This window comes from Leuciscus leuciscus, assembly GCF_965113295.1.
Source record: "Leuciscus leuciscus genome assembly, chromosome: 7".
Taxonomy (NCBI): Eukaryota; Metazoa; Chordata; class Actinopteri; order Cypriniformes; family Leuciscidae; genus Leuciscus; species Leuciscus leuciscus.
The window spans coordinates 37,940,116-37,968,112 of NC_138731.1; the positions used below are offsets into that span (position 1 = coordinate 37,940,116).

Sequence of the window (27,997 nt, forward strand, 5' to 3'; positions counted from 1 at the left end):
CTCTCATCTAAAGGTTTTTAAAATGAATCATGGTACTTACTGAATGAATTTCTGGCAAAGATGGGGGTAGACTGTACAGCCACGCCAGACCCATACTTGTTCACACCTCTCACACGGAATATATATTCGTTGTTCTTGAAAAGTCTTTTAATTTCGTATGTTAGGGTTTTGCATTCAGCCTCCATGATAACCCAGGTAAGTCTATTGGTATCCCTTCTTTCAACAATGTAATGTGTGATTGGGTCACCACCATCCTCCAGTGGCTCTTTCCAAGACACTGTGCATTTTTCCTCAGAAACATTGCTGACTGTAATCTCCTGACAGGGACCAGGTGTATCTTGTAAAAGAAGAAAGATTATTGTATGAATGAATTTGCAACATATTTAAAACTGAAGATCATGTTTGTTTATGTAATGGCTGTATGTTTAGAACACCTACCAAGCACTTTAACATTGACCTCAGCGGTTTTTGTTCCACTAGCATTCTTAACTGTCAGAACATACTTCCCCGTGTCATCTCTGTCACAGAACTTGATGATTGCCAGAGCTCGGGTACTAGAGTACTGGAGAGCATATTTTTCACAAAGTTCTAGCTCTTTCGTACCCTTGGCCCAGCTTACTTTTGGCTCAGGTTTTCCACCAACAGCAGCATCTAGCACTAAATCAGATCCAGCTCTGATTGTAACTGTGTCCACAAGGAGTTTGCTGTCCAGCTCTGCTTTAGGAGGAGCTAAAAAATAATTTAAGTGTCATGAGTATTTAGGTTCTCATTAATAAAACAATGTTAGTCTTATGTGTATTGTGACAGAACCATGTATGATACATACTGTATTCTGCTTTGCAGGTCACTGGTCCTGTTGAAACTGATGGCAGGCTCAATACTCCGTTAGCATTTTTGGCAATGACACGGAATTCATATTCCTCTCCTTCTCCCAGTGCAGTGACAGTGAAATTTGTGTCAGTAACATTAGTGTAGTTACACTTAAGCCAACGACCTTCTCCAGTGACGGTATATGGCTTTCGCTCAACAATGTAGCCTGTGATTGGGCTTCCACCATCGTTTAGAGGCACAGACCACTTGATAGAGACTGTTGATCTTGATACATTTGTAACTTCTGGTTTTCCTGGAGGATCTATATATTTGTATCATCACAAACAAAAAACAACATTTATCAGTATTGTGTTTTCTGATCTAAACTGGTATGAATTACTTTTTGATTTGTAAAATACTTACCAACTGGATTTTGTGCCACAGCTTTCTTTGATGCTTCACTTGCTTTGCTGAGGCCAGCACTATTCATTGCATACACTCTGAACTGATATTCAAGACCCTCAACAAGGCCTTCCACCTTGTAGTAGCATTCAAAGCAGGGAATCTTGTTTTCTCTCACCCACAGAATTGTGTTACGCTCCTTCTTTTCAATCCAGTATCCAGTGACCTTGCTGCCACCATCATGGTATGGTTCCTCCCAACGAATGCTCATGCTGTTGGCGGTTACAGAGAACACTTCTGGTTTTGTTGGAGGGCCTGAAGGAACTGTGAAAATAAAAACATGTAATAAGATATTTGATATTTCATACAGTATATCAAAACTAATTTCTTATTAGCTATAACATACCAAATGGATGCTCTGCAACAATCGTCTCAGATTCTGTTGGTTTGCTCACACCAAAACGGTTTTCAGCACAGACACGGAAAGTGTACTGCATGTATTTAGTTAGATGTGAAACATGGAAAGAAGTTTGCTTTACACTTGAGTTAATAAGCTGCCAAGCAGTTGAGCCAGATTCACGCTTCTCGACAATGTAGTTTGTGATGTCTGTTCCACCATCATCCTCAGGTGGATTCCATGATAGTACGCATGACTGTGATGTAATTGAGGAAATCTCAATAGGGCCCTCTGGAGGGCTTGGTCTGCCAATAACATTGACAGTGACACTGAAAGTCTTTGACCCCGTGACATTCTCAAGAGTTAGGAAATATCTGCCTCCATCACCTCTCATGCTGTCTTTAACTGAGAGAGTGGTCCTGTTTTTGGTAGTCTTGATTGACACCCTGTCAGTTTCTTTAAGCTTCATTTCCTCAAGCTTCCAGGATACCTTTGGAGCAGGTCTTCCACTAATTGGAACATCAATCTCAAACAATTGACCAATCCTGCTAATAATGAGTTGGTTGGTGATGCCACTGAGGTCGGCAGTAGGTTCAATTCGTGGCTCTTTAATGATGACTGAGGAGAAAGCTTCCCTTGGCACACTGAACCCAGCATCATTCTTTGCCTTGACACGGAATTCATACTCACTGTTCTGTATAAGTCCTTCAATTACAAGGCTTAGGTTTTTCGTTGTGCCACAAACAACCCATTTATCTGAGTCTTTAGCCTTTGACTCCACACAGTAGCCTGTGATACGGCTTCCTCCATCATGCTCCGGCTTGAGCCAGGCCAGGGTAGCTGATGTGTCAGTTGTATCAATAATATCAACTCTCTTCGGTGCAGCAGGTTCAGCTGTGGCAATAACTGGGTCGGGCATTTCATATGCTTCACCAAGACCATATTGATTCTCAGCCATGACTTTAAAGAAATAAGGTACACCTTCCAGGAGATCAGAAATTCTCAGGCTTGTTTGAGTGGTCTTGGGTGCTGCCTCTGTCCATGTACGACGGCTAGCCTCACGTTTCTCAACAATGTAATGATGAACACGTGCACCACCATCGTTGGTAGGAGGTTCCCAAGCAATTGTGAGAGCTCCTCTCGTTACTTCCTTGATGGAGAGAGCCCCTGGTACACCAGGTGTGTCTAACACTTTGACTGCAATAGTAATAGATTTATTGCCACTACTGTTCTCAAGAGTGAGAGTGTATTTTCCAGTATCATTTCTAGTGCAATTTTCCAGTGTCAAAGCCGTGAATGTCTCAGTGGTGGCGATATCTGTCATAACACCAAGTTCTCCATCCACTTTTGTCCATGAAGCTGTAGGTGTTGGCTTTCCCTTAAAGGCAATATGGATACATACACTTGCTCCACTTTTTACAATATGTGTCTGTTTGAAGGATGCATCTATGTCAATTTCCGGTGCCAAGAACCTGTCTACTGCCTGTACAGACTCAGATATTTCTTTGGCTTCGCCCTTTCCCACAGAATTGACTGCACGAATACGGAACTTGTACTCTGCAGTGGTTTCTAAACCAGTGACAGTGTATTTTGTGACAGCACAAAGATCCTCATTGACTCTGCGCCATTCCTCTTCAGATCCCTTGCACATTTCAATAATGTAGCCATGGATTTCCATTCCACCATCATAGGCAGGTCTGGTCCATTCCAAGCTGACAGACGTATTGGTAGTGTCAGTCACATTGACAATAGATGGGGCATCAGGTTCTTCTGTTGGCTCAGTACATTTAATTGGCATTGAAATGTTGCTTGGTGCTCCAATTCCAGCATCATTTACAGCATACACACGGAATTCATACTCCACATTCTCAGTTAGATGAGTCACTCTGTGTGCAGCCTCAACAATGGGTTTCCTTGTTAGGACTTTCAGCCAACGACCAGTCTTCTTTTCACGTCTTTCCACAATGTAATATTTTATTTGGTTTCCACCATCATGTGTTGGAGGAGCCCAGCTGATTGTGATACTCTCTCCATCGACATCTGTTGCATCTGGAGTTTCAGGAGAATCTGGAACAGCTGCAGGGATGAAAAAGAAAGAAATTACAGAAAAAATATTTTTACAGTGTTGTATATATAAAATTTGAGAAAAAATTTTTTATTTTAATATAAGCTTTTTATTATCTTACTGTATTGCATCTGTGCAATCACAGGAGCTGAATCCAGTGGTCTGCTAACACCAAACCTATTGACTGCAGAAACACGGAACTGGTACTCGTTTGTCTTGATCAGTTTGGTGGAAGTGTATGTGCATCCCAAGCACTCATCCGTGACAAGTGCCCATGAAAGTTTCGAAGTTTCACGCTTCTCAACAATGTAATGAGTGACCTCAGAACAGCCATCATTCTCAGGTGGATTCCATGAAAGTGTTACTTTGCCCTCAGAGATATCTGAGAATGTGACTGGACCAACAGGCTCTCCGGGTGTATCTGAAAGATAGAAATTATAGAAGCATATGTTATATATGATATGATATGATCACTAGAAAATCACTAGAAAATCTAGTGATTAAAGGGTGGGATGAATAAATAAGATGGATAAGGTACAAAAAGTATTCATACCAAAGACTTCAACTTTCATTGATTCTTTTTTACTTCCTAGGGGATTTGTGGCTTCCACAGTATAAAGACCACGGTTTCTACGGTCAGCATCTCTTATAAAGAGGGTACTTGATCCAGAAATTGTTGTGATATCAACCATTTTCTTGGTTAATTCAATATTATCCCTGAACCAGGTAACTTTTGGTGTTGGTCTTCCAGTGATAGCAACTTTGAGCCTGATGTTTTCTCCAGCTTTGATAGAGACTCCCTCAAAGTACTCTTGGCCAAACTGAATGTTTGGAGGAACTGAAAGAGAAAAGAGTTTGTACTTTTTTATATATATACAGACCAGCATAAAATTGCATGTAAAATGTTGACCACTGAACAATGAGAAACACAATATAAACTGCATGAACTTACAGCTTTCATCTCTGATGACGACATAACCAGAAGACTGAGAGGGTGGGCTCACTGTGCCGATAGCATTTCTTGCTATGACTCTAAATTCATAGCGTTCACCGCAAGCAAGACCAGTCACTGTAAATTCTGTGTCAGTCACATTTGAAAAATTGCTCTTCAACCACCGTCCTTTGCCCTGTCGTTTCTCCACATTATAGGCAACAATTTTGCTTCCACCATCATGCTTGGGTGCTTCCCATTTCAGTTTAACTGATTCACTTGTTACATCAATATAGTCAGGGGTACCAGGAGGATCTGAAGTAAAAATTCACAAGTTTATTAATATTTAGCTTCTGTAAATTGTCATATTTTTAACTTGCAAGATTGGTGTGAAAAATATATCTTAAAGTTAAACTTACCAACTGGAGAAACAGCCATAATAGGTTTGTTTGCATCACCCATGCGACTGTATCCAGCATCATTCTGGGCGTAGACTCTGAACTGGTATTCCAAGCCTTCAATAAGACCAAGAATCCTGTACTCCATTTCTTTCACTAAAACTGTGTTGACTTTTTGCCACATTATGCTGTTCTTCTCCTTCTTTTCAACATGGAACCCAAGGACTGGACAACCTCCATCAAAGATTGGTTCATCCCACTGAATAGTCATGCCATCGTTTGTAACATTGTAAACCACTGGCATGCCTGGTGGGCCGGGTGGTCTGAACTCATGCTTGGCAATGACATTTTGTGAAACTAAAGGTTCACTTGCACCATATCTATTTTCTGCACAGACTCTGAACTGATACTGAATACCCTTGATCAGGTTGGGGACCTTAAACGATGTTCCAGTTACACTTGAACAAGCCATTTTCCAGTCTGTCTGAGAGGTGTCATGTTTCTCAACAGTGTAGCAAGTGATTTCTCCACCTCCATTATCATTTGGTTCATCCCAAGATATAGCGATACTTTCTGCTCTGACCTCATCTAAGCGGATAGGTCCAATAGGTTTAGAGGGTGGTCCAAGGGTAATAACATGTACGTGAAATGATTTTCTGAAGAATGTGTTATCAAGAGTAAGTGTGTATTTGCCTCCATTCTCTTTCTCCACATTTTTTATCATAAGAGTGACCTTGTTTTCAGTCTTCTTGAAGCGGACCTTTTCACTCTCCTTCAGTGGTAAGTTGTCCTTTAACCAAAGAATGGTTGGTCTAGGCTTACCCTTGTATGGCAATTCAATGTGTACATTGTGTCCCAAACGCACACTGATCTGTCCACCAGGATACTCTTCAAGGTTTGCTTCTGGTGGAATAATGTAGTCCTTTACTTTGATTGGCCCAATTTCAACAAAGTCACTAGTACCCTTTTCATTCTTGGAACTAACTCTGAAAAACATTTCAGTGAGTTCCTTAAGCTTTGTAACTTTATGTTCACAGTGCTTGTTTGTGCCAGCAGGAGCCCATTCTTCTTGACCTTGGAGTTTCTGTTCAATTATGTAGTCTGTAATGATGCTACCACCATCATAATCTGGTTTGTTCCATTGTAGTGTTACTGAAGTCTTGGTGGAGTCTTTCATAGAAAGGTCTTTTACTGGACCAGGGGTCTCAGTGGCTTTAACTGGCTCTGCTGTTTCACATGGATCTCCAACTCCATTCTCATTTTCTGCTAATACACGGAAGAAGAACAATGCCTTCTCAGAGAGTTCTTCAATTACACATGTGGTTTCTTTGCATTTATTTGTTACACAGGCATATGTACGCTTTGACGAGTCTCTTTTCTCAACAACATAATTGGTAATTTCAGAACCACCATCCAATAGAGGGGGCTCCCAACAAAGAGTAACTTTTCCACGAGTGACGTCTTTCAAGATCAAATTCCTACAAGCAGCTGGAGTGTCCTGTACTTTAACAGACACAGTTAGTGACTTTGGTTCTCCTACACCATTTGATATATTAATGGTATATTTACTTGTGTCACTTCGAGTTACTTGTGTAATTATGAGACATGATGAAGAGTCTGTGTTGTGAATGTCGTATTTAGGATCATTGTCAATATTCTGGTCTTCCTTTTTCCAAGAGATGCTTGGAGCAGGTCTGCCTTTGAGGGGAACCATGATTTCAACATCTTTACCAGCTTTCACAATGTAGTGAGTTCTCATTGCAACATCTGTATCAACCTGGGCTTCCTCTGCAAAATAGGAATTAAAGTGATTTATGCCGTTGTTACAGAAAACATTATTATAAAATATACAAAGATATTCCAAGCATTTCAACATGAATGCATACCAAGAATGTCCTTGGCTTGTACTGGCTCTTCCATTTCTATTGGGTCTCCACGGCCAGCACAATTGACAGCAGATACACGGAAGTAGTAGTCCATATCTGGTTTAAGATCTGAAGCTACATACTCTGTAGTTCTCACTTCTCCCTTATGGCTAATCACTGTCCATTCCCCTTCTTTGTCAACTCTTTTTTCTACAACATAGCTGGTGATTTCACTGCCTCCATCATACTCTGGCTTTGACCATCCAAGTGTGATTGATGTTTTAGTTGAGTCAACCACCTTCAGCTTAGTTGGTTCATATGGTGGGTCTTGGGAGAAAAAAAAAACCTTGGTTAGAACTCTATGTCAAGACAGTTTGACTCAAAATTATATATGAATTTAGTAAAATTAACAGTTGAGCAAAAAATTATACAGTAATACATACCAACTGGATCAGCAGCTTTGTAGAAGTCAGAAACATCTGTGTATGGACCTTCCCCAGCTTTATTGATTGCACATACACGATACTGATATTCATTTCCTTCTGTAAGATGATGTACCTTTGATTTTGTATCACTAATGGGGTCCTGGTACACTTTTACCCAGCGCAGACTCTTCTTGTCACGTCTCTCCAAATAGTATCCTGTAACCATGCTACCACCATCCACACTAGGTTTATCCCAAATTATCTGCATTGATGTTCTGGTGATATCTGTTGCTTCAGGTGTAGAAGGTTGTCCGGGAGTAACTGAAAAAATAGCATTGATTTAATAGTTGTGGTGTTATATAAATGATCTCATTTACCAAAAGTATATATTATCTAGTTTAATAATTTTGATTTGCCATTTACTATTTCCTTACCAAATGCATTTTTGGCGATAACAGGCTCAGACTCCAGAGGATCTCCAGCTCCGAATTTGTTAACACCTCTGACACGGAATACATATTCATTTCCTCTGGCCAACTTTTGGACAGTGACAGTGCGTGCTTCCATTGCTTCAAAAACTGTAGACCACACTACTCTACTTGTCTCTCGTTTTTCTACAATGTAATGAGTTACTTTGGCACCTCCTTCATCAGTCACGGGTTCCCATGCAATTGTTATCTTGTCAGCAGTGACAGTTTTGAATTCAATGTGTCCAGCTGGAGGTCCAGGTTTGTCTATTTATAGAATAAAAATGTATTAATTTACAATTAGAAAATGGATAAGACATTGAAAGAGGTGGATAAGACATTGAAATTACATTTATATACATATTTTTGACAGAAATGATTACATACCTAAAATCTGTATTCTGATAGAAGCAGATGCTGTGCCAAACACATTCTTGATTTTGAGCTCATATGTTCCAGTATTAAGACGAGTAGAATCTTTAATGAGGATGGCTGATGAGTCAGTTGTGTTCTCAATTGACAGCCGTGCGCTTGACACTAATTCCTTTTCGTCTTTAAGCCATTCAATAGTTGGCAAGGGTTTAGCTGATATTCCCACTTTGATTTTGAATGATGCACCAGCTTTGTATTGCACAACATCCAAATACTCTGGGGGCAGGTCAATTACTGGAGCACCTAGAATTAGGGAAAAATGGAAAAGTGTGTGTAATAAAGAGTAAGACCCATTGCTAGGAATGGCATTAAATAAACAAGCAATGTAGAAGCAATTCACTTACCAGAAATGTCAACACAAGCTACTGGTCCTGCAATTAGAGATGGGTTGCTAACTGAGCCAACTGCATTTTTGGCGAAAATCCTAAATTCATATGACTGATCCTGAGTCAAGCCTGACACAGTGAAATTAGTATCAATGACATTGGTAAAGTTTGCCTTTGTCCATCTGCCATTTGGAGCATCTCTTCGCTCAACCATGTAGCCAGTGATTTTGCTTCCACCATCAAATGGAGGCTTCTGCCATACAAGGCAAACTGAATTTTTTGTAACCTCAGAAATTCTCACATTTGCCGGTGGTTCTAAAATAAAACAAGCATTATTTGGCACAGAAATTTAGAGAAACTTGACACATCTCCTTTGCACAGAATTTTTTTTTTTTACAATTTTGTTGTTATTATTTAAGCTTACCACAGGCATCGATCGCTAGCACTTCATCTGATGTCTTGCTGAACTTTCCAATACCAGCTGCATTTTCTGCAGCTACTTTGAATTCGTAAATCATTCCAGGACATATATTTGTCACTCTAATTTGAGTTGCAGGGATTGCTGTTTTGTTCACCGTCTGCCAAAGGATGCTGCTTCTTTCTTTCATTTGGATGTGGTATCCAAACACAGGGCTTCCACCATCTACTACTGGGTCATTCCAGCAAACAGTGAGGCTTTCCCTTGACACATAGCTCAGCCATGGTGTTGATGGTGGACCAGGGATAGCTAAAACATACAGTAAACCAGCAGAGGTTTAGACATTATAAAAATTGAGACATAACTAGAAGCAATTGCAAATGTACAGTATCCAAGTACTCACTGTATGGAAGCTTCACTGTAACTGACTGAGAATCAATATGGTCACTGATGCCAAAGCGATTCTCAGCTTTAACCCTGAACTGGAATTCTTCTCCCTTTGTAAGTTTGGTGATTTTAATAGCACTTCTTGCAATTGTGGATGAAACTTCTGTCCAGGCTGGAGTACTTGTTTCACGTTTAAGAACAACATAGTTCGTGACAGGACTGCCACCATCATACAAAGGTGGGAGCCATTTGAGGCACAAGCTTGTCTCTCCCACACCACTAACTTCAACAGGACCAACTGGAGGACCTGGTCTATCCAGGACCAGTATGTTTACAAACATCTTGGTTGTTCCACTTGTGTTTGAGGCGACAATGTCATATCTTCCAGCATCACTTGCAATACTTTCCTTGAGGTTAACATTAAGACTTTCAGGGGTTACTTCAAAACTGAATCTCTTGCCGCACTTAACTGGAGCATTGCCTCTTGTCATTGTGACCTTTGGCAGTGGTTTCCCAGAGAGAGGAAGCTCAAATTTAAGATTTGATCCTGCTCTCACATAAACAGTGTTATGTGGGAAGTTCTTCATATCAAACTCAGGGGCATCTGTTAAGAACAATGAAAGAAAATTGAATTACAAGATTAATAGATTATTTGAATATAATAAAAATGGAATAAATTAAATTAATTAAGACTCACCCAACTGATCTTTCACAACCACAGGGATTATCATTTCTTTTGGTTCACTGAGTCCAGCATGATTCTCAGCGCGAACTCTGAACAAGTATTCTGCATTTTCCCTCAGGCCCTTAATTATGTGGGTATTGGTTTTAACATTGGCACATTTAACCCACTTCTGTTGTCCTTTTTCAAGGGCATCAATGAGGTAGCTAGTAATTCGGCTTCCACCATCATGCTCTGGCTTTGACCATGCAATGGTGATGCTATTCTTTGTTACTGCAGTAACGCCGAGTCTAGCAGGTGGACTTGGTTTTTCTGTTGGTGCAAATTTAAAATCATATTTAAAACAGAAAGAATACATATATTCTGAAACATTTTATTTTCTAATTTTAAGACAAATAAATCTGGTAATGGTTTATACCTGTGATCTTGGTTCCATCTTTAGTTTCAGTTGGTACACCTGTCCCAAACTCATTTTCTCCAGTAACTCTGAAGTAGTAGATTGCACCTTCTTGCAAGTCTTCAATCTTGTATGTTAGACTGTGACAGTTGCTTGTTACGCATACCCAGGCCTTTTTGCTTGCTTCACGTTTCTCAACATGATAAGCCTTAACAGCATCTCCTCCATCATTCTCTGGAGGTGCCCAAGTAACTGTAGCAGAGTCTTTTGTGACTTCTGTAATCTTCACGTTAGTTGGTGGTCCTGGGGTATCAAGGACTTTGACCACCATGGGCAAAGATGCAGTTCCAACACCATTGTCCAAAGTAACAATGTATTGTCCAGAGTCATTTCTTGTTGCTTTCTCAATAGTAATAGATGTGTAGGTTTCCGTTGTTTCTATGCTTGCCCTTGCTTTGAGATCAATTTCCTCTTTATTCCACGTAATTGAAGGAACTGGCTTTCCCTTAAATGGTGCCGTCAAAGTAAACGAATTACCATGCTTGACTAACAAAGTCTTTCGCATCTCAATGTCAACGTCAAACTCAGGTTCCTCCTTTCTCTCAGTTGCTGACTGTGGCTCAGAGACAGGTGACTGCTCACTGACACCAACTTTGTTGATTGCTTTAACAGCAAATACATACTCTACATCAGTTGCAAGACCAGAAATGGTGAATTCATTGCTCTTTGTCATCTGAATCGCCACTATCCATTCCTCATCCTCAGATTTCTTATATTCTACAATGTATCCTAGGATCTGTGCACCACCATCAGATAATGGCTTTTTCCAGGCAATAGTAATAGAATTCTTGGTATGATCCAAAATCCTTGGTTTAGTTGGTGGGGATGGCACCAAAAGCTCATCCTCTGCTCTTGCTGAAGGAGATGGGTCACTGGCTGGACCTAAACCTGCCGCATTTTCAGCATAAACTCTAAACTCATATTCACATCCTCTTCTTACTTTTGATATCACAGCTGTTAGGTCTGTCACAAGCTCCCTGTTCACACGAACCCAGTGAAGACCGGATTTCTCTCGCCTTTCAATTATATATCCAAGGATCTCACTGCCTCCATCAGATGCAGGCTTTGTCCAAGTTAGATTCATTTCCTCACTGGTTACACTTGTAATTTCAACATTTGATGGGGCTGTTGGAATAGTGTATGGATCATTAACCTTGACAATTTCACTTTCAAGGGCTTCACCAAGTCCAAACTTGTTGACAGCTAATACTCTGAATATGTACTCATTTCCTTTCAGGAGCTTAGTGACCTTAAATGTTGTGGTTTTGACCTCTCCATGCACAAGTGTCCATGCCAGTCGGCTGGTCTCTCTTTTCTGAATAACATAATGTATTATTTCAGAGCCACCAATTTCTTGCGGTGGTCCCCATGACAATGTGCACTCCTCTGCTGTGAGGCCCGTTACTGACAATGGCCCTGCTGAAGGTCCTGGTTTATCAAGAATAACACAGTTTACTGGTGTTGTGACACTTCCTGCAACATTCTGCAATGTCAAAGCATACTGCCCAGAGTCACTCCTTTTGCAGTCTTTAATTACTATCATAGTACTAGTATCTGATCCAGTTATCTGAATTCTTGCTTTGTGTTCAATTGCATGTCCATCTTTTGACCAAGCTGCAACTGGAAGAGGTCGCCCTGCAATGTCAGCATTAATCTTCAAGGTTTCCCCAGATTTTACCACCACAACATCTCTGAACTTGACATCCATCATAATGCGTGGTGGATCTACATTATCTTTAACTGTAATAGGACCAGTGTTGTAGGATGGCTCACTGAATAGTCCAGCAGCATTCTTTGCAATAACACGGAAATCATATTGCTCATCCAATGTTAGGCCAGTAACATCAAAGTAAGTCTCTACAACATTGGTAAAATTGCATCTTATCCAGCGACCATCTGGGAGATCTCTACGTTCAATTATGTAACCAGTAACTTTGGCTCCACCATCATATTCAGGCTTTGTCCAAGAAAGAGATACAGAAGACTTGGTAATGCTAGTTATCTCAGGTTGACCTGGAGGATCACAAGGATCTCGTGCAGCTATGGCCTCACTGGCTTTGCTTGCCTTGCCAATTCCAGCAATATTTTCAGCATAGATACGGAATTCGTACATCATACCTGCCTCAATACCCGTTACTTTAAATTCAGTATCCTTGATGAGTGTCCTGTTCACCTTTGTCCAAAGAATACTGCTTCTCTCCTTGCGTTCTAAATGATAGCCAAGGACTGTGCTACCACCATCATTAACTGGCTCATTCCATGTGACAAGCATGAAGACCTTGGTGGCATGAGCAACGCGGGGCGTAGAAGGTGGGCCAGGCTGTTTGAATGTGTACTCTGCAGTAATGCCTGGAGAGTCAATTGGCTTACCCTTTCCATAGCGATTCGCTGCATAGATGCGGAACTGGTACTCAGAACCTTGTGTCAATCGAGGTACCTTGATTGAGGTTCTGGCAACATTTGTTGAAACAATCTGCCACTCTGTTGTGTTGGTATCTCTCTTCTCAACAATATAATTATTGATGGAGCATCCACCATCATATTCTGGAGGGGCCCATGACAATGTAATACTGTCAGAAGTCACAGCGTCAACCTTCACTGAAGCTGGTGGCCCAGGTTTATCAAGAACAACAATGACGATATCTGTGGACATGGTGCCTGCTGTATTAGCAAGAGTGAATTCATATTTACCAACGTGTTCAATAGCAGCTTCTTTGATGACAATTTTGCTTGACACCATAGTGTTGACAATTGAAAGAGAGGTTGTTTGCCTCAAAGGAAGGCCATCCTTCTTCCATGAGACAACTGGCTTAGGTCTGCCTCTCACAGGAACTTCCACAGTAAGATCGGCTCCAGCTTTAACACTGTAAGTATTGAACAACAGATGAACAGAGGGTTCAATTTCAATATCTTTAGCTACAACAGGTACACCAAGTTCTTGAGGCTCACTCTTGCCTTTCTCATTCAATGCAATAACTCTGAATGAATATGTTTCACCAGGTGTTAGGTTGCTCACAGTAGCCTCTGGAACCTTAACTGTGCAGCTTACACCCCATTTGTCACTAGTCTTGGTTTGCATCTCTACATTGTAGCAGATGATTTTACTGCCTCCATCATGGACAGGCTTCACCCAAGTAAGTGTCACACTATTCTTTGTGACATCCACAATAGTTACTTTTCCTGGAGGCATAGGTACCTGTGCAACCTTAATAGGATTCTTTGTTCCTGCCATCACACCAAAGCCATACTCATTAACAGCACACACACGGAAGTAGAAAATGCCTCCTTCCTGCAATTCATCAACTTTAAAGGACGTGTGTGTGCAGTTGCTTGTGACAGTTGTATAAGCTTTTCTTACAGATTCTCTCTTCTCAACCACGTAATTGGTTATTTTAGCCCCGCCATCTGTAAGTGGTGGGTCCCAGCAGAGAGTCACTGAATCTTTCTTTACATCTTTCACTTCAAACTTCTGTGGAGAACTTGGTGTATCAAGCACCCTGACATTCACGAATGCAGATTTTGTGCCGCTCTTATTCTCAAGTGTTAAGACATATTTTCCACTGTCAAATCGGTTGACATTGTCAATTACAAGCATGGTGTATGAACTTGTGGACTCAATCTGAGCACGCTCAGTTAGAGTTCCATCATCCTTTTCCCATTTGACGGATGGCTCAGGTCGACCTCTAATTGTAATGAAAAGACGAAGGGATCCTCCTGCACGAACAGAGACAACTTTTCTGAGGTCAGCATCAAGTTCAATCTCAGGTGCTTCAATTTTTTCAGATGCAGTCACCGATCCATGAACATCAGCAGGCTCACCAATGCCTTCAGAATTAATTGCACAAACACGGAAGTTATATTCAGCATTTTCCTTCAGGTTTTCAACTGTGAGGCGTGTTGCTTGAATACCAGCTGCAGGTGTGCATATGATCCATTCCTCTGAGGAAATCTCTTTGATCTCAACAATATAACCTTTAATATATGAACCACCATCTGTAGCAGGTTTTCCCCAAGACAGAGAGACGGATGAGATTGTGTGATCTGTCACTTTAGGGTGATGAGGTGGACCTGGGGGAGTTGTGGCATTTATTGCTCTATAAAACAGTGATAAGTCACTAGATTCTCCCACACCAGCTTCATTCTCAGCAGACACACGGAATTCATAGAAATGTCCCTCTGACAGTCCAGTTACTTTGAAATGCAGATCTGGAAGCTTCTGCCGGTTGCATTTTGTCCACCTTACACCATCTTTGTCACGCTTCTCTAAGTGATAACTTGTAATTTCTGTTCCACCATCGCTCTCTGGGGCACCCCATGACAAAGTTATTGAATCCTTTGTTATCTCACTTGCCTCTGGTGTTGATGGCGCACTTGGTGGCTTGTAAGGATTGCGTGCAATAATTGCCTCAGATTCCAGAGGTTCACCAATGCCATATTTATTGACAGCCATAACTCTAAAGATATACTCATCACCAGACAGGAGCTTGGTCACTTTATAACTCACAGTAGGAATGTTGGAATCAACAACAGTCCATGATAGCCTGCTAGTTTCCCTTTTCTCAAGGATGTAATGAGAAATATTAGCACCTCCATCCTGAGATGGCTCAGACCAGGACAGATGACATTTATCAGACATGATGCCAGCTACTTGTAGCGGTCCGGTTGGTGGACCTGGTCTATCAAGAACTTTTACTGTTATTGGAATTGTTTTTGTTCCACCACTGTTGCTTAAAATTAGGTCATAGTGTCCACCATCCAATCTAGTACAGTCTTTTATTGTAATAGAAGCATGTTTTTGTGTACTTCTTACTTCAATGCGCAGTGTCTTATCCATTTCCTTTCCTTCTTTTAGCCATTGAATATCAGGTGTGGGTTTTCCATGTATATCTGCATCCAAAACTAAGTTGTCTCCAGCATTGACAACAATGACATCTTTGTACTTAGGATCCATTGACACACTAGGAGGTTCAATTTCATCTGTAGCAGTAATTGTCCCGGTGCTGTCCGAAGGCTCACTGAAGACACCCACTGCATTTCTTGCAATTACTCTAAATTCATACTGATTGTTTACTGTTAGGCCTGTGATTGTAAATTCTGTCTCAATTACATTGGTAAAGTTTGCCCTCATCCATCGGCCCTCAGGCAAATCTCTTCTTTCAACAATATATCCAGTCACTTTGCTGCCACCATCATACTGAGGCTTTGTCCACTGAATCTTAATGTGGTTCTTAGATATTGCAACAGCCTCAGGCGTTCCAGGGGGATCACATGGGTCACGGGCAACAAAACTCTCAGAAACTTTGCTTGCTCTGCCAATACCAACAATGTTTTCACCATATACTCTGAATTCATATCCAATGCCTTCTTCAAGATTGCATATTTTGAAAACAGTATCAGTGATGAGGGTTTTGTTTAGTTTTGTCCATAGAATACTTGTTCTTTCTTTGCTTTCAAGGTGGTATCCAATCACTGAACTGCCACCATCATTGACCGGTTCATTCCACTCAATTGTCATTTGATCTTTGGTGGCAGATTTCACATATGGAGTACCAGGTGGCCCAGGTGGTTTGTAAGGATACTGCACAACAATTGACTTTGAATCTAAAGGAGCACCTTTACCATATCTGTTCTCAGCAATGACTCTAAACTGATACTCAGCACCAGTTTTCAGCTTGGTAATTTTGAGGGATGTCCTGGCAACTGATCCAGCCACAACTTGCCAAGTAGTTTCAGTGTTGTCTCGCTTTTCAACAATGTAATGCTTTACTTGGCAGCCCCCTGTATACTCTGGAGGTTCCCATGAGATGGATACAGAAATGTTGCTTACTTCGTTCACTTTTATTGGTCCTGTGGGTGGACCAGGTTTATCCAGGATAATGATACTGATATCTTCTGTAACTGAACCAACACTGTTTGTTGCAGTAACTGCATACTTTCCAAGGTCATCTTTACAGGCTTCAGTTAGCTGTAGGATTGTCGATGTTGGTGTGTTGGAAGTAGTCATTCTGGATGTTACTTTAAGTGACTGCCCATCCTTTGACCAAGTGATCTTTGGTTTTGGACGTCCAAAAATAGGTATTTCAAGTTTTAAGTCCTTTCCAGATTTTACACTATATGTATTGAACTGCAACTTGAAGCTTGGTTCAATTGTGAGGTCATTGGCAATAACTGGAGCAGCAAGGGGCTTTGGCTCACTTTTGCCTTTCTCATTGTAGGCCAGAACACGGAACAAATATTCCTGACCACCAGTTAGTCCAGTGACTGTTCCTTCACATGTTTTTACATTTGTTGCTACACCCCATTTGTCAGTTCCCTTTGGCTGCATTTCAATCAAGTAGCCTGCAATCCTACTACCTCCATCATGCTCTGGTTTTTCCCAGGCCAGCGATGCACTTACTTTTGTCACATCAGTCAACATAACCTTTCCAACTGGCTGAGGTACTTCAGATGCCTTTGAAGCAGTTTTTGTTTCAACTGGCAAACCAACACCAAATTCATTTTCAGCCATAACTCTGAAGTAATACATGGCTCCCTCTGCAAGATTTTCCACCTTATAAGTTGTCTTACTGCACTTGGTTGTTACATTTGCATAGGCCTTTCTTGTGGATTCACGCTTGTCAACAACATAATTCTTGATCTTTGCTCCTCCATCAATAAGTGGTGGTTCCCAAACAAGTGTGACAGAGTCTGTCTTGATATCCTTAACTACAAGGTTTAGTGGTGCTCCGGGTGTATCTAACACTTTAACAGCCACAAAATCAGATACAGAGCCACTACTGTTCTGTAGAGTCACAGTGTATTTTCCAGAGTCCCTTCTATCACAGGAGTCAATTGAAAGCTGGGTGAAGTTAAGACCCTTTTCAAGCACTGTCTTTTCTGACAATTCACCTTCATCTTTAGTCCATTTCATATCTGGTACTGGTCTACCTCTAAATGGTACATTGATTCTTACTGATCCTCCAGCGCGAACAACAATGCCTTTCCTCAGCTCTGAATCAAGGTGAATTTCAGGGGTCTCCAGCTTGTCCTCAGGCTTGGAAGTTCCTGCAATAACCGCAGGCTCTCCAACACCTAATTTATTAATGGCACATATTTGAATTTTATATTCTTTTTGTTCTGTTAGCTTAGTGATTTCAAATTTGTTGACACGTAAGCCAGTAGGGGGAGTGCACATAGTCCATTCTTCCTCTTCAGCTTTGCAGATCTCAACAATATATCCTTGAATTGCACATCCACCATCATTAAGGGGTTTTCCCCATGCTATTGTAATTGAAGTCTTGGTGGTATCAATAACATGTGCATGCATGGGTGAGCCAGGTTTGTATTTGGGATCACAAGCCTTGTAGTATGAAGTTGGCAAGCTTGGTTCTCCAATTCCAGCTGCATTTTCAGCTGACACTCTGAATTCATACTCATGATCCTCAATGAGGCCATGCACTCTGAAGCATACATCAGTTACTTTTTGTCTGTTGCATCTTGTCCATCTAATTCCAGACCGGTCTCTCTTCTCAATTATGTATCCAAGAATTTCACTTCCACCATCAGTATCTGGTGCACTCCAGCAAACAGTCATGGAGTCCTTTGCAATATTTGTTACCTCAATAATTTGTGGTGATCCAGGGTGACTAAATGGATCTTTCATTATTACAGATGGTGTGTCAATTGGCTCACCAACACCATAACTGTTGGCAGCCATGACACGGAATATATATTCGTTACCTTCAAGGAGCTTTGTCACTTTGTATGTTGTTGTTTTGCAGTCATTACAGACCACAGTCCAAGCAAGTCGACCTGTCTCACGTCTCACAATAATGTAATGAGTTATAGTGTTTCCTCCATCATCAAGTGGAGCACGCCATATTAGTGTGCATTTATCACTGGACACACCTGTGACATGAAGAGGCCCTTCTGGTGGGCCTGGTTTATCAAGCACTTTAACATGGAATTGAACATTCTGAGAGCCAGCAATATTAGTGAGCTGAAGAGTGTAGTTTCCACCATCTTGTCTGACTGCATCTTTTACTATAATTAGTGCTCTGTTGTCAGTGTTTTTGATGTCACATCTAATTGTGTTTTCAAGCTCTTTGTCATTCTTAAACCACTGGATTGTGGGAACTGGCTTACCATGGACATCAGCATCAAGTTTGAATGTATCTCCTGCATTCACAATAAGAGTCTGTGTGTATTCTGGGTCAATTGAGAACTTTGGTGGCTCTACCTCATCCAATGCAGCAATTGGTCCACTATTATATGATGGTTTGCTGATAGTTCCAACCGCATTCTTTGCGATTACCCTGAAGTCGTACTTGGCACCTTCTGTCAGCCCAGTGACAGTAAAATTGGTTTCAATAACATTTATGAAACTTGCTTTCATCCAGCGTCCCTCTGGAAGATCACGTTTCTCAACATTATAACCAGTGATAACACTTCCACCATCATACTCTGGCTTTGTCCATTGGATAGTTATGGAATTTTTGCTCACATGGACAGCTTCTGGGGTTCCAGGAGGATCACATGGATCACGAGCAACAAGGCCCTCTGAGATTTTGCTGCATCTGCCAATGCCAACAATATTTTCAGCATAGACTCTGAATTCATATTCGATACCTTCCTCTAAAGGACTGGTTTTGAATATTGTTTCTTGAATCAGTGTCTTATTTATCTTTGTCCAAAGAATACTGTTTCTCTCCTTCCTTTCAAGATGATATCCAATAATGTTACTGCCTCCATCTGAAACTGGCTCATGCCACTCAACAACCATATGGTCCTTTGATAGGCATGACACAAATGGAGTTCCTGGAGGTCCTGGTTCTCTGTATGGGTACTGAGCAACAACAGCTGAAGAGTCCAAAGCATAGCTCTTGCCATACCTGTTTTGAGCAATGATTCTGAATTGATATTCAGATCCAGTCTTCAGTCGTTGTACTTTAAGTGTTGTTCTTGCCAATGAAATTGCAACGTTCTCCCATGTTGTAGTAGTTGTGTCTCTCTTTTGCACAATGTAATTTGAAATTGAGCAACCACCAGTATACTTTGGAGGATCCCATGACAATGTAACACTTGACACAGTTATCTCATCAAATCGCACTGGGCCAGTTGGTGGGCCAGGTTTATCAAGAGTGATGATTTCAATGGTTGCATCCTTTTGTCCAACAATATTGGACACATTTATTCCATACATTCCGCCATCTTCTCTTGCTGCTTCTTTGATGTTAAGAACAGTGCTGTGTGCTGTATTCGAAATGTTAACCCTTGTTGTGAATTTGAGGGCTGCACCATCCTTTGTCCATGTGATTTTTGGCTTTGGACGACCAGAAACTGGGATTTCAACTTGAAGGTCCTTTCCAACAAGAACACTGTAGTTGCTAAATGCAGGTCTTACATCAGGCCCAAAGACAAGGTCTTTTGCTTCCACAGGTACAGCAAGTGTTCTTGGGTCACTCTTTCCTTTTTCATTGACCGCAACCACTCTAAAAGTGTACTCCTCTCCAGGGTTCAAATTTTTTATTACAGCTTCCAATGTTTTTACGTTGGCACAACCAGACCATTTATCATTACCCTTGACCTGCATTTCAATGAGGTATTGAAGTATTCTACTGCCACCATCATGAACTGGCTTTTCCCAAGAAAGAGACACACTTGTTCTAGTAACATCTACAACACTTAATTTTCCAGGACACTGTGGCACCTCTGAAACCTTCAACGGATCTGTGATATCTGCAGGTAGCCCTACACCATATTCATTTTCTGCAAGCACTCTGAAATAGTAACTGCAACCTTCTTGAAGTGGTTCAACTTTCCATGAGAGTTTGTGGCAATTTGTTACAACGGCAGAGAATGTTTTTCTTGTGCTCTCACGTTTCTCAACAATGTAATTTTTGATTTTTGCTCCACCATCCAAAAATGGAGGCTCCCACATAAGAGTAACAGATTCCTTTGCAATTTCTTTCACTTTGAAGTTGAGTGGAGCGCTTGGAGTGTCAAGGACTTTCACAATAATTGTTTCAGATTTTGCACCCGCAGAGTTTTCTGCAGTCACAATATATTTACCACTGTCTGCCCTGTTGACTTTATCAATAACAAGAGAAGTGTGACTGCTGGTGGTCTCAGTCTGTGCTGTTTCCTTAATCTGCCCACCATCTTTTTCCCATTTGATTTGTGGGGTTGGTCTTCCTTTAAAAGGGATGAACATCCTAAGAGAACCTCCAGCTTTAATACGTACAAGCTTTCTAAACTCAGCATCAATATCAAGATCTGGATCCTCTGTTTTGTCCTCTGGCAGAATGGGCCCGGTGACATCAGCATGCTCCCCAACACCAACCTTGTTAACGGCACAAACCCTGAATTTGTATTCCTGTTTTTCTTTCAGATTTTCCACAGTAAAGCGTGTGAGTTTAACACCTGTTGGTGGAGTGCACATTGTCCATTCTTCAGCAACTGCTGATTTACCTGCAGCCTTTCCTTCTTCTATTGGAGTCTTTACCTCCTCTATGGCTGCTTTTACTTCACATGCTTCAACAATATATCCCTGGACTTCACAGCCACCATCATAAATAGGCTTTCCCCATGCAAGTGCAACAGATGATTTTGTCATATCTAACACTTTTGGATTATGGGGTGGACCTGGCTTGAATACAGGATCCAGGGCTTTATGGAATACAGTTGCAGAACTTGCCTCACTAATTCCAGCAGCATTCTCAGCAGAAACTCTGAATTCATACAGATGGTTCTCCAGGAGTCCAGTAACTTTTAATGCGAGGTTAGTAACTGTTTTCATGTTGCATCTGGTCCATCTAATGCCTTCCTTGTCATGTTTCTCAATAATATAACCAGTGATAGGAGTACCCCCATCATTTGTTGGGGCCTCCCAGGTTAAGACCATTGAATCTTTCTTGACATTTGAAACTTCGACTCCTTTTGGTGCATCTGGGGGTGTAAATGGATTCTTGATAACAACTGCACATGATTGGAGGGGCTCACCAACACCAAATTTGTTCACTGGTAAAACTCTGAAGATATATTCATTTCCTTCAAGGAGTTTTGTTACTTTAAGATTCACAGCTTGGACTTTGGGTTCAACAACTGTCCAAAGCAGTCTGCTAGTCTCTCTTTTTTCAACAATATAATGACTGATCTTGCTGCCACCATCTTGTTTAGGTGGATTCCAAGCAAGGCAGCACTGCTCACTGGTTACACCTGTGATAGAAATGGGTCCCTCAGGTGGTCCAGGCTTATCCAGGACACATATATTGACTTGCACAGCTTTCTCTCCTCCTGGATTTTGCAGCAGTAGAGTATATTGACCTCCATCAGCAAGTTTGGCCTCCTTTACAGTCAAACAGGTATAGTTATTTGTGCTTTTAATTTCACGATATATGGTGTTTCCAAGTTCTTGCTCACCCTTCATCCAACAAATTGCTGGTATTGGTTTTCCATGAACATCTGCATCAATCTTGAAGTTGTCTCCTGCATTTACAACAATTGTTTGAGTGTACTCTGGATTTATGCTGATACGTGGTGGTTCGATCTCATCCTTTGCCATGATAGGTCCAGTACTATATGAAGGATCACTGAAAACTCCAGCAGCATTTCTTGCAATGACACGGAACTCATATTTCTGGTCCTCTGTAAGACCTGTTGCAGTATACTCAGTCTCTATGACATTGGTAAAGTTTGCTTTCATCCAGCGTCCTGCAGGTAATTCCTTCTTTTCTACAATATATCCAGTGACTTTGCTTCCACCATCATACTCTGGCTTGGTCCATGCAATTGTAATAGAATCTTTTGTGATTCTAACAGCTTCTGGTGTTCCAGGAGGATCACAAGGATCTCTGGCAACATAGCCCTCTGAGATCTTACTAGCCTTCCCAATGCCAACAATGTTTTCAGCATAAACTCTGAATTCATACTCCATGCCTTCTTCAAGCCCCGTGGTCTTTAAAGTTGTGTCTTGGATTAGGCTTTTGTTTAATTTCATCCAAAGAATGCTATTTCTCTCTTTTCTCTCAAGGTGATATCCTAAGATTGTTGCTCCTCCATCAATGACAGGTTCATTCCACACTATCACCATACTATCTTTTGTAGAAGACTGCAAGAAAGGTGTTCCAGGAGGGCCCGGTAGTTTGTAAGGATACTGTGCAACAACACATTCAGACACGAGCAGAGGGCTTTTTCCATATCTGTTCTCTGCTGCAATTCTAAATTGATATTCAGAGCCTGTCTTCAGTCTTCCTGCCTTAATTTGAGTTCTTGCTATATTTGCTGCTACAACCTGCCAATTAGTTGTTGATGTGTCCTTCTTTTCTACTATGTAATTATTAATGGTGCAGCCCCCATCATACTCTGGTGGCTTCCAAGAAATGGTAACACTGTCGGATGTTACTTTATCAACTTTAACAGGGCCTGTTGGTGGACCAGGTTTGTCAAGAACAACGATTCCAATATCCACTGTTGTCTCACCAGCTGTATTTGATAGTTTGACATTATACTGGCCAACATCATCTCTACAGGCCTCTTTGATTACTAAATTCAGCTGTGTATCCGTAGAGGAAAAGTTAACCCTGGTTGTTCGTTTAAGTGGAACTGCTTCCTTTAGCCATGAAATGGCAGCTTTGGGACGAGCATTATATGGAATATCAATTGTCAAATCCTCTCCTGCCAGGACACTGAATGTGGAGAACATCATCTTAGCGGATGGAGCGATTACAAGGTCCTTTGCAATCACAGGCACACCAATTTGACGAGGATCACTGGTTCCCTTTTCATTTCTTGCAGAAACACGGAACATATACTCTTCACCAGGTGCAAGCCCAGTAATAACTGCTTCAGGTACCTTGACAATCACAGCTTGTGTCCATTTTTCACTCCCTTTGCTCTGCATCTCTACAACATATGCAACCACTCTGCTTCCTCCATCATGTTCCGGTTTTTCCCATGATAATGTCACACTCATCTTTGTGACATCCTTAAGTGTAATCTTGCCAGGGGGAAGTGGCTTCTCAGACACTTTAACAGATTCACCGGTCTCAATAGGAAGACCAATCCCATATTCATTTTCTGCTAGAACTCTGAAGTAGTAGTTGCATCCTTCTTGGAGATGGTCAACTGTCCAAGTAGTTTTGTGACAATTGGCATTTACTGTAGCATATGCCTTTCTTGTAGCCTCTCGCTTCTCAACAACGTAATTCTTAATTTTTGTGCCACCATCGTTAAGTGGAGGATCCCAAACAAGTGAAACAGATTCTTTAGTAACCTGACTTATTTTAAAGTTTTGTGGTGCTCCAGGTGTATCTAGAACTCTAACTATCACAGAGACTGTCTTTGTTCCAGAGCTGTTTTCTACAGTCAAATTGTATTTGCCACTGTCAAATCTATTCACATTTCCAATAACCAGTGATGTAAAAGATGATGTAGTTTCAATGGTAGCTCTGTCTAAAGGCTCATCATTCTCTCTTGACCATTTGGTCTCCGGTGTGGGTCTACCTCTAATTGGCACAAAAAGTCTTAATGTATTGCAAGCTCTGATGTTCACAATCTTACGAAGTTCAGCATCAAGGTCAGCCTCTGGTGGTATGAGTCGTTCCTCTGCTTTGGGTGAACCTGGTACAGGTGCTGCATCTCCAATACCCTCGATATTTAAAGCTGACACATTGATTTTATATTCCTGATTTTCTTTAAGATTTTTTATTGTAAATGATGTTCCTTTTACACTATCTTTAGGAGAGACAATTGTCCATTCCTCCTCTTCAGTTCCAGGGAGACAGGTCTCAACAATATAACCAGTAATTTCAGAACCACCATCATAAACTGGTTTGTTCCATGCAAGCGTGATGGAAGAACTTGTTGTGTCCAGGATTCTTGGATTGCCAGGTGGACCTGGTTTGAAAAGAGTATCTGTGGCCTTGACAAATGGTGATGAAGGACTGGGTTCACTTATTCCTGCTGCATTTTCAGCAAAAACTCGGAATTCATATTCATGGCCTGGAACAAGAGCAGTAACCTTGAAATGCAAGTCAGTAACATTCCTCTTGTTGCATTTTACCCAGCGCAAACTAATCCTGTCTCTTCTCTCAATGCGATAGTTGGTGATTTCACTTCCCCCATTGCTGGCTGGTGCACCCCAACAGAGAACTGCTGAATCTTTGGTGACTGCTGTTATCTCAGGTGTTTGTGGAGGATCTGGTGGTACATATGGATTTTCTGCAATTATTGCTTCAGACTCAAGAGGTTCTCCAACACCATACTTGTTAACAGCCATAACTCTGAAAATGTATTCATTTCCTTTGAGCAACTTTGTTGCTTGGTACTGATTAACCCGCAATTCAGATGCCACATTTGTCCAAGCAAGTCTGCTTGACTCACGTTTTTCAATAACATAGTGTTCAATGTTTGAACCGCCATCATCTGTAGGTGGATTCCATGTGAGCACACACTTTTCGGCTGTAACATCAGAAACTGCCAGAGGTCCTGTAGGTGGTCCTGGTCTATCAAGAACCTTCACATTGAAAACATGCTTAACAAAGCCACCAATATTTGTTGCTGTCAGAATAAACTCACCGCCATCCCTTCTGACAGAATCCTTGTTTATCAAGACTGATGTAATTTCTGTCATTTTAATCTGTAGTTTATATGTGTTTTCAACATCTTTTCCATCTTTCGTCCAAACCATGGATGGTAATGGCTGACCTGCAACATCAGCTTCAAGTTTGAACAGTTCTCCGGCTTTGACAAGGACAATATCTTTAAATTTAGCATCAACCATAATTCTTGGTTCTTTAATGTCATCTTTGCAAATAATTGGGTCTGATGGATCTGATGGGTTGCTAACAGAACCTGCTGAATTTCTAGCAAGTACACGGAATTCATAAGATGCTTCTTGTGTTAGACCACTTATTGTGAAAGTGGTTTCAATGATATTTGTAAAGTTAGCTCTTATCCAGCGGCCAGCTGGAAGATCTCTCTTTTCCACAGTATAGCCAGTAATTTTGAAACCACCATCATACTCTGGCTTTGTCCACTGAATAGTGATGGCATTTTTCGACACATGTATTGGGACAGGTTGACCAGGTGGATCCACTGGATCAAGTGCAAGCATTGGTTCAGAAGATTTGCTTGGTTTTCCAATTCCAGCTATGTTTTCAGCAATCACACGGAATTCATATGCCACACCATCCTCTAGTCCTGTAGATTTGAACAGATTTCCGACCACAAGTGTCTTACTAATTCTGTGCCAAACAATACTGTTCCTCTCTTTCCTTTCAAGATGGTAACCAATGACATCGCTTCCCCCATCAGAAACAGGCTCATTCCAGCCAAGTGTCATTGTATCCTTAGTGAAAGCAACAACATTAGGTGTTCCAGGTGGCCCAGGCACCTTAAATGGATATGCAGCAACCACTGCCTCTGAGGTTATTGGAGGCCCTGTACCATATCTGTTTTTGGCCTTGACACGGAATTGATATTCAACTCCTGTAGTTAAACGAGTTGCTTTAAATGTTGTACGAATAATTAAAGAGGAAAGTTCTACCCATGTCTGGCTGGTAGTTTCCCTTATTTCAACTACATAGTTATTGATTGGTACACCTCCATCATTTTCAGGAGATTCCCATGAGAACTCAATGAAAGTACGAGATATTTTGTCCAGTTTAATTGGTCCCTTTGGTGGTCCAGGCACATCATGCACCTTTACTGTGATGCTGTCTGTGACTGAGCCAACAATGTTCTTTCCTGTCATTGAGTATATTCCACTGTCACTTCTTAAACATTCATTTATGATCAAGATAGTTGAGGTAGAAGTAGTTTCAATCATTGTTCTTTGTGTTAATTTGAGGGCTTGACTGTCTTTCTGCCAGGAAACTGTTGGTTTAGGACGTCCAGAAACAGGCACCTCAACCTTTATATCATCACCGGCCTTGGCAATAACTGTCTTCTTACACACACCACGGAGGTCGAATTCCGGTTCTGAACTTTGTTCTCTGATAACAACAGACTTGCTTACACGAGGATGACTTCGTCCAGAGCTGTTCACGGCCATCACACGGAATACATACTCTTCATTTTCATTAAGATTTTTTACAGTAAAGTTCAAAGTCTTCACAGTTGTCACATGGGCCCACTGATCTGTTCCTTTCTTTTGTGCCTCAATAACATACCCAGTAACTCTACTTCCACCATCATGTTTTGGTTTAGTCCATGCAAGATTAACTGTGTGCTTCGTGACATCAGTAAAAGTGACATTTTCTGGTGGAGTTGGTGCTTGAGATACTCTGACTGGGTCTGGGGTTTCAACTGCTTCACCAATGCCATACTCATTTTCAGCAAAAACTCTGAAATAATATTCCAAACCCTCTGCCAGATCAGAAACTCTGACAGAGCATGTCTCACATTTTGTGATCACGGCAGCATATGCCTTGCGAGTAGACTCTCTCTTCTCAATGATGTAATTGGTGATCTTGGCACCTCCATCAATAAGAGGCATTTCCCATTCCAATGTGATACTCTCTTTGTCAATTGCTTTAGGTTTCAGACTGAGTGGAGGCCCAGGGGAGTCCAAAACCCTTACAACCACAGAAGCGGTCTTCTTTCCAGCAGCATTCTCTAATGTTAAATCATATTTGCCTGCATCACGTCTATTACAGTCAGGAATGACCAGCAGGGTGTATGATTCAGTATTGTCAATAATTGCACGAGTTTTCAATGGTGAGTCCTCTTTTGTCCAAGTCACTGCAGGGGTTGGGCGTCCTTTAATAGGAACAAATATACGAATAGAGGCACCTGCCCTAACAACTAATGTTCTTCTGAGTTCTGCATCAAGTTCTAAATCAGGGATTTCTTCACGTTCCACAATTTCAACAAGATCCTCTGTTTGTGCTGGTTCACTGACACCTATTGCATTCATTGCACTAATTCTGAAATTATACTTCACTCCAGCTTGCAAATTGGGGACAACGAACTCAGTTATCCTTAAAGGTATAGTTGTATCTTTGATCCATTCTTCTTCTCCCTCCTTTTTGTGTTCAATAAAGTATCCTGTGACTTCCATGCCCCCGTCACTAAGTGGTTTGCCCCAGTGCAATTCAGCTGTTGTTTTTGTTGTGTCAGTGACTCTTGGGTTGACTGGAGGACCAGGTACATCTGGAAAGTAATAAAATACACGTAAGGAACATATCTGTTATCATATCAAATAATCATATAAAACAAAAAATAATCACTTACCTGCAACAAGCTTTGTCCTCACAGGCATTGAAGGTTCACTTGGCTCACCAAAACCAGCCTTATTCTCAGCAGTTACTCTAAATTCAAATTCAATTCCCTCTTTCAGCCCTTTCACTTCAAAGTGGAGGTCAGCAATTGTTTTCTTTGATGCTCGTGTCCATCTCATGCCCTTCTTTTCTTTCCTCTCAACCATGTACCCCGTTATATCACTTCCTCCATCATCGGCTGGTCTTTTCCAAGCAATGGTAACAGAATTTCCACAAACATTTTCAACTTCTGGCTTGGCTGGCGGGCCGGGGGGACCTGAAATAATTAACATGT

The 27,997-nt window shown here is 41.2% G+C and overlaps 1 protein-coding gene across 20 annotated transcripts in view; it reads right to left on the reverse strand.

Moving 5' to 3' along the window:
• Positions 1–27,997, reverse strand: part of ttn.1 (titin, tandem duplicate 1) — a 134,786-nt gene that overhangs the window by 15,692 nt on the left and 91,097 nt on the right. For all 20 annotated transcript variants that reach the window (XM_082176635.1, XM_082176628.1, XM_082176634.1 and 17 more), the window contains 19 exons: positions 27,677–27,979; positions 10,424–27,595; positions 10,021–10,317; positions 9,340–9,927; positions 8,943–9,245; positions 8,537–8,833; positions 8,148–8,435; positions 7,728–8,027; positions 7,312–7,614; positions 6,890–7,195; positions 5,025–6,791; positions 4,627–4,920; positions 4,228–4,512; positions 3,796–4,095; positions 1,619–3,685; positions 1,234–1,536; positions 827–1,132; positions 439–729; positions 41–337 (listed from right to left, as the gene is read on the reverse strand). In XM_082176635.1, coding sequence (XP_082032761.1) covers positions 41–337; positions 439–729; positions 827–1,132; positions 1,234–1,536; positions 1,619–3,685; positions 3,796–4,095; positions 4,228–4,512; positions 4,627–4,920; positions 5,025–6,791; positions 6,890–7,195; positions 7,312–7,614; positions 7,728–8,027; positions 8,148–8,435; positions 8,537–8,833; positions 8,943–9,245; positions 9,340–9,927; positions 10,021–10,317; positions 10,424–27,595; positions 27,677–27,979 — 26,067 coding nt within the window. The remainder of the gene's footprint in view (positions 1–40; positions 338–438; positions 730–826; positions 1,133–1,233; positions 1,537–1,618; positions 3,686–3,795; positions 4,096–4,227; positions 4,513–4,626; positions 4,921–5,024; positions 6,792–6,889; positions 7,196–7,311; positions 7,615–7,727; positions 8,028–8,147; positions 8,436–8,536; positions 8,834–8,942; positions 9,246–9,339; positions 9,928–10,020; positions 10,318–10,423; positions 27,596–27,676; positions 27,980–27,997) is intronic.